The sequence below is a fragment of the Arachis duranensis genome, chromosome 3 (genome assembly GCF_000817695.3).
Source record: "Arachis duranensis cultivar V14167 chromosome 3, aradu.V14167.gnm2.J7QH, whole genome shotgun sequence".
In the NCBI taxonomy this organism is placed as follows: Eukaryota; Viridiplantae; Streptophyta; class Magnoliopsida; order Fabales; family Fabaceae; genus Arachis; species Arachis duranensis.
The window spans coordinates 114,634,379-114,641,957 of record NC_029774.3 but is presented as its reverse complement, the minus strand read 5'-3'; the positions used below and the strand labels follow the sequence as shown (position 1 = coordinate 114,641,957).

The 7,579-nt window shown below is 43.9% G+C and overlaps 1 protein-coding gene across 1 annotated transcript; it reads left to right on the top strand.

The window, feature by feature from the left end:
- The first annotated feature begins 4,276 nt into the window (after positions 1-4,276).
- LOC127745577 (uncharacterized) lies at positions 4,277-5,224 on the top strand. Its single transcript, XM_052258435.1, has one exon. It carries the CDS (start codon positions 4,277-4,279, stop codon positions 5,222-5,224), a length of 948 nt encoding a protein of 315 aa, XP_052114395.1.
- Positions 5,225-7,579: the final 2,355 nt, after the last annotated feature.

Here is a 7,579-nt window from a genome sequence, read left to right as displayed (position 1 = left end):
AAGGAGCTCCGGATATTATACTTTAACCATTGCAAGCAAGGTATCCTAACCTTGATCCAAACTTTGAATTGAAGAGTAGCTTGATAAATCTACTACCTAAGTATCATGGGTTGCCGGGCCAAGACCCCATCCGACATCTAAAGGATTTTCAAGTTGCTTGTCCTAAGGCTCGAAGGCATGGAGCCGATGAGGTGGCTATCATGATTTTTGCCTTCCCTTTCTCTCTTGAAGCACAAGCAAAGACATGGTTTTATTCACTACCGGATGAGATTGCTACCAATTGAGATTTCTTGAGAAGAGAGTTTCTAGATAAATTCTTCCCACCGGAGAAGACCAACTACATCCGGAAAGAGATTTCGGGTATAATGCAAAGAGACCAAGAGAGTTTGTACGAGTATTGGTCTCGGTTCAAGAGGCTATTGGAATATTGTCCACATCATGGAATGAACACTCACTTGCTCATTAGCTACTTCACCAGAGGTCTTTGTGTGGAAGATAGAAGATTGCTCACCACTTCTAGCGGTGGTTCCCTTTTGAAAAATAAGACGGAGGGAGAAGCTTGGAGTTTGATAAAGGATGTTGCCGAAGCTACACAACATACAAGGGTGAGAAGTAATCCTCTCAAGGGTGTGGTAGAACCGTTCCCTTCCGAATCAAGCCTAACTAAAGCACTTGGAGATATGACCACCATCCTCACGCAAATACAAAAGGATCAAAAGGAATTCTACTCCATCCAAGCCATCCAAGCTCCACCTCCAGTTGCTCAACTTGAAGGCCCTCCTAAGATTTGTGGTTTGTGCTCTAGCACTACACATTACACTGATCAATGCCATCAAATTCAAGAGGAACATGCCCTTGTAGTGGCCAATGTGAATTACAACAACCGTCCACCCTATCCTTCTTAAGGCCAAAACAACTACCCTCATGGTGGTAATCAACATCAAGGGTGGAGGGATAATACACAAGGGAGAAATCAAAACCAAAGATGAAACAACTCTTCTTCTCATCACAACAACAACCAATCTTCATCTCAATACTACCACAATAACAACAACTACCAAGCTAACCAAAATCACCACAACCAAAACCAAAACAACTACACCAAGTACTAAGCACCACACCATAGACAACAATATAACCAAATCTCTCCATCTCCCACCAATCAATTTGACGAGCTTAGAGCCACTGTGGATAAACGGGATGAGGGCTATAAGGCTCAATTCGAGGCCATGAGTGCTCAATTGGCCAATCTTACCGACATCATTTCGAAGTTGTCCATGTCCTCCTCCAACAACACCAACCAACCCTCAAGTTCTTCTAACCTTCCATCCCAACCCCAACCAAACCCAAAGGGTGGTCTCAACGCCATCACTCTACGGTCGGGAACTACATTGGAGGAGATACCTTCAAGGGTCTTGGAGGACATTCATGAGGAAGAAGTGGTTGTTGAAGCTCCACATGAAGAGGGGGAGGTAGACAAAAGGCATGAGGAAGAATGAGTAAACCTCAAGGAACCCAAGAGGAAAGCTTTAGTGGATGAGTCCATCCCTATTCTATTCCCTTCCATGGTGAAGAAAGCAAAGAAGACACCGAAATTTGATTTGAACATGCTTCAAGTGTTCAAGAAGGTTGAGGTAACCATACCACTTCTTGATGCTATTCAACAAATTCCAAAGTATGCAAAATTTTTGAAAGACTTGTGTACACACAAGGATAGGATAGGAGAATTGGAGACATTATCCTTGGATAGTTCAATTTCTTCCTTGATGGAACCTATTCCAAAGAAATGTGGTGACCCTAGGCCTTGTTTGGTGTCTTTTTGTATTGGTGGACGCACTTTTCATGATTGTATGTGTGACCTTGGAGCTTGTGTAAGCATCATACCGCTTTCTACCTTTGTGCGGTTGAATTTAGCTCTATTAAAGAAGTCAGCGGCGAGGTTTGCCTTAGCCGATAAAAGTATGATCACGGTAACAGGAATTGCCAAAGATGTACTTGTGGCGATCAAGGATTTGGTCTTTCCGGTTGACTTTTACATCCTTGAAATGCCTCCAACAGAAAATAGAAGCTCATCCTCCGTTCTACTTGGTAGACCCTTCCTTAAGACCGCTAAATTCAAGTTAGATGCCTTCACCGGCACATATTCCTTTGAGGTTGGAGACAAGACTATCAAGTTCAATTTAGAAGAAGCCATGAAGCATCCTCCCGAAGAGCATTCCATTCTCCGATATGATGTAATTGATGGTAGCGAAAGTGCAAGAAGAAGACCATAACAAGTTGAGCTACCATATTGTTGAAGAGACGGATGACCAAGAGGGTGAACATGAGAAAGTTGTTGAGAATGAACTCCGTGAGCTTGACGAAAAGGAACCTCAGCTTGAGGCAAAGAGTGAATTGAAGCCTCTCCCATCTCATTTGAAGTATGCTTTCTTAGAGGACAACCAAAAGTTTCCGGCCATTATTACTTGTGAGCTTTCTAGTGAAGAAGAAGAAAAGCTCCTAGATGTTCTCAGAAAGTACAAGAAGGTAATTGGTTGGAGCTTAGCCGATATTGTGGGGATTGACCATCGCAAGTGCATGCATCGTATATTTCTCCAAGAGGGAGCCAGGCCGGTTAGGCAACCGCAAAGGAGGCTCAACCCAACCATCCTCGATGTGATAAAGAAGGAAGTCACTAGGCTACTTGATGCGGGTATCATATACCCGATTTCTGACAGTGAGTAGGTGAGCCCGGTCCAGGTTGTTCCCAAGAAATCAGGCATCACTGCGGTTACAAAGGATGATGGTGAAGTGGTCACCAAGAGAGTACAAAATGCATGGCGAGTATGCATCGACTATAGAAGGTTGAATGCCGCTACAAGGAAGGACCACTACCCTTTGCCCTTTATCGATCAGATGTTGGACCGTTTGGCGGGTAAATCCCATTACTGCTTTCTTGATAGATTCACTGGTTACTTCCACATTCACATTGCTCCTGAAGATCAGAAAAAGACCACATTTACTTGCCCTTTTGGCACTTTTGCCTATAAAAGGATGCCATTTAGACTATATAATGCACCTGCTACTTTTCAGCGGTGCATAACCAGTGTCTTTTCTGATCTAATGGAGAATTGTCTGGAAGTCTTTATGGATGACTTCAGTGTTTATGGAACTTCATTTGATTGTTGCTTGGAGAACTTGGCCAAGGTCTTAGCTAGATGTGTTGACACTAACCTTGTCTTGAATTTTGAGAAATGTCACTTTATGGTAAGACAAGGTATAGTGTTAGGACATGTAGTATCTCATGAAGGAATTTCGGTAGACCCGGCCAAGGTCGATGTTATCACCACTTTATCTCACCCCTCATATGTGAGGGAGGTCCGCTCGTTTTTAGGACATGCAGGATTCTATAGGTGCTTTAACAAAGATTTCAGCAAGATTGCTTTGCCATTGTCGCGCCTACTCCAAAAAGATGTGGACTTTGAGTTTGACAGTGAATGTGTGAAAGCTTTTGAAGAGCTAAGGAGAGCTCTTACCATGGCATCGATTGTGCGAGGCTCCAACTAGACGTTGCCATTTGAGATAATGTGCGATGCATCAAACCAAGCTATAGGTGCCGCGCTTGTACAGCACGATGGTAAACTCCCTTATGTCATTGCATACTCTTCTAAAACACTTGATGTAGCACAATCCAACTATACCACTACTGAAAAGAAACTCCTAGCTATTGTTCATGCTTTAGATAAATTCAGATCTTATTTGCTAGGATCAAAGATAGTGGTATACACGGATCATGCAGCTTTGAAATACTTATTGTCAAAGAATGAGTCAAAACCTATACTCATACGTTGGATCTTGCTTTTGCAAGAATTCGACATTGAGATTAAGGATCGGAGTGGATCTCAAAACTTGGTTATGGATCATTTAAGCCGGCTTAAAAATTTAAAATCTGATCCATTTTTGATCAATGACTCATTCCCATTGGATAGTTTGCATGCTGTGTCGGATAGCTTTCCTTGGTTTGCCCCAATGGTGAACTACTTGGTAGCGAAACTCTTCCCTCCCAACTTTTTTAAACACCAAAGTAATTCGAAGATATGTCCCGGAGTCTGAAATCCAACCCATTCTTGAAGCTTGCCATTCGTCCGAATGTGGTGGCCACTTTGGCCCACAAAGGACCGCTAAAAAGGTGTTAGATTGTAGATTCTGGTGGCCAACCTTATTCAAGGATGATAACCGGATATGTGATTCTTGCCATCAGTGTTAGAAGTCGGGAAACACATCCCAGAGGGATGAAATGCCTCAGCAACATATGTTATTCTGTGAGATATTTGATGTATGGGGCATTGACTTTATGGGACCGTTTCCCAACTCAAGTGGGTATCTATATATTCTGTTAGCGGTTGACTACGTGTCAAAGTGGGTAGAAGCAATACCTACCTACCTTGACGATGCCAACACTGTCATTTCTTTTATTAGAAACTACATTGTATGCCGTTATGGGTCACCACGAGCAATCGTGAGCGACCAAGGATCCCATTTTTGTAACAGGAAAGTAGAGGCACTGCTCAAGCGCAATGGGGTAGTGCATAAGGTTGCCACTGCTTATCATTCGCAAACCAACGGACAAGCGAAAGTGTCCAACCGGGAGATTAAGAGAATCTTGGAGAAAGTGGTCAATCCACAAAGGAAAGATTGGAGCATCCGGTTAGGAGATGCACTATGGGCATATAGAACGGCCTACAAGACTCTGTTAGGGATGAGTCCCTTCCGGATCCTCTATGGTAAGGCATGCCACCTTCCGGTGGAGATTGAGCACAAAGCCTATTGGGCAGTAAAGCGGTGCAACATGGATTTGACCCAAGCCGGAGTAGCCAGAAAATTGCAGCTAGAGGAGCTCGAGTGTTTGAGGAACGAAGCGTATGAGAATGCCCGAATTTACAAGGAAAAGACTAAAGCATTCCATGACCATCACATCCGGAAGAAGGACTTCCAAGAAGGTGATGAGGTTCTCCTCTACAATTCGAGGCTTCGTTTCATGCCTGGCAAGCTCCGCTCTAGATGGGAAGGACCTTTCAAGGTGAAGGAGATAAAGCCCTATGGAGTGGTGGAGTTGTTTGATCCTAAAAGTGAAGTAACTTTCAAGGTGAATGGACATAGAGTGAAGAAGTACCATGGATACAAGCTCCCAAAAGAGCTAGATGTGTTCCTATTGGCGGATGCACCTATAGAAGGAGAAGCTTGAGCGACTGACCGTCCAACTTAAGGACGTTAAAGAAAAGTGCTTGGTGGGAGGCACCCCATCGTGGTAAGATCTTCCTTGTGTATACCATCTTGCTTTTAGCTTTAGATTCTTGTGAATTTTGTGACTTCTTGATGTTGTTGATTGCTTAGGAATGCTAGTTTTATTGATCTTGTTGGATAACTAGGATATTTAGATAGATTTCATCATTTTGGTATGGAAAAATTGTTGAAGTGGAGAGAATGCTATGTTTTGAATAGTGCATGAATTTGAGTGTACTCTCTTGACTACTAGCTTGAACACCTGCAAAAAATGTGTTAGAATAGCTTCTTCTATGTTGTGTAAAAAAAAATAAAAAAAAACAAGGAAAAAGGGCATCCGCGCGCAAGTGCACTGCGCACGCGCACGCCGGTGGTGCATTCTTACTCCTGGGACAAAAAACCCGAGAGTTATGCCCACCTCGTGCCCACTTCATGTCAGGCACCCACGTGCCAGTGTGCATGCTGCCTGCGCGCAGCCCTCGCAAATTGACCATCGATGCGCAAGCACGCTGTGCGCGCGCGCGCCGATGTTGCACTATGAACTCCCTGGTATATAAAATCCGAGAGTTGTGCCATACTTGTGCCATACTTGTGCATAGGCTATGCCCGCACTGACGCGTCCGTGCACTGCTCGCGTCTGCGCCGGTAGCCAACCCAATCAGGCATGCATCAGCGCATGGTGCGCGTTTGCGCGCCTGTGTCGTCTCCCAATTCTGGTACAAGTGACCCGAGACTTGTGCCAACTTTTTGCCAGTCCGGTGCCAGAGGCACAGTTGTACTCGCGGGTGCGCGCCATTGACGCGCACGCGTCTCTCGCTCCACCTTCAACGACGCGCCAGCACACTGTGCGCGCGCGCGTCGGTTGCGCGAATCAGCTTTAAAGCTGCACACCCTGCTTCTCTCCCTCTCCCACCTTCCTTCTTATTTCCTCATTCTTCTTTCTCCATCGCCTCTCTTCTCTTCCTTTCCTCCTTCCATACTCCATCACCACTGTCTCCGGCCACTCACCGGCGACCACCACCTCTTCCGGTGGCACTACATCTCTTCCCTCTTTTTTTCATCTTCAAAAAGAAAATTCACCTTGTTCTTTTACACTTCTCAAGGTTCTACTTCCTCCATATCTCATCTATTACTTTATTTGCATCACTTCTTTTTCTAGTTAGATTTTTCTTGTTGATTTACTTATTTTCTCTTTTAGTTATTTGATTATACCACTTGCTTTTTTCTTGTTTGCTTTTTCTTCTTTTTGTTTTTTTCTATGGATGTTGAACTTGAACTTTGATTACTTTGATGGATCTTTTTGATTGTTTTTCATTATCTTTGTGAGTGGATGATGTTGTGTGATGATTGATACTTCATTTTGGGCTTCTAATTGGTTGAGTATCTCATAATTGCTCATTGCTTGTTAAATGCACACCAAGTGTTTGAGGAAATGTACATATGCCATCTTGGTTTATTCTAGTCATATATCTTCTATTTGGTGCTTCCTCATCATTCACTTGCTCTATTCTAAGTGCATTGAACATATTTTGCTTATTACTTGCCAATTAGATACTCATTGAACATGACTTGCTCTTTGTTTTGGATGCTTGAGATCATTCTTGTCATGCCATATTGCATGCTTTACTCCCTCTTGCATCCCATGGTAAGTGTTGTGACCCATGCTTCTATGACTACTTTTTTGTACTATTTCTTTTGGGCACACCTCTCACTTGCATGTTTGTTGAGTTGATCCTTTGGGTTTAACATTTTTCTTCTTTCCCTTCTCTTTTCAGGATGGCCACCAAGAAAGGTAAGGAGAAAGCTTCAAGGAAACCAGCCACAAAGAGGGCACCCCCAAAGTCACGCTCTAAGGCGCACTCTTCATTAAGAGCCAGACCTCTATCTAAGAAGGCGAAGGCACCCGCTCTTATTGATGACAATGAGAAGAGCAAACCGGCAAAGGATTCTTCAAGATTCCCCAACCGCTTCTGTGAACTTGTGTTCCCCACCATGGTTGAGAGGAACTATCATGCTGAGCATCTACTCGCTCCGCCAGACAAAGTTGCTCCTTGTATTTTACCCCGCATTGAACAGTGAGGATGAGAGTTTCTTCTGAGAAAACCACAAGAGGTCAACCTCTCATGGGTGGTAGAGTTCTACACTAACTACCATCTTCCCTCTCTTCAATCAATATACGTGCGCCAGAAGCAAGTCTCAGTGTCGGAAGAGGCTATTCAGCAAGTGCTTAATGTCTTACCAGTACCGAGTGACATGGATGGCTACCAAGAGGTCTTACGTCAACGAGAAAAGTCTGGATTTGACTGGGACTCAGTCC

Coding starts and splice junctions, on each gene's coding strand:
- LOC127745577 (XM_052258435.1), top strand. CDS start 4,277: ATGCCTCAGCAACATATGTTATTCTGTGAGATATTTGATGTATGGGGC.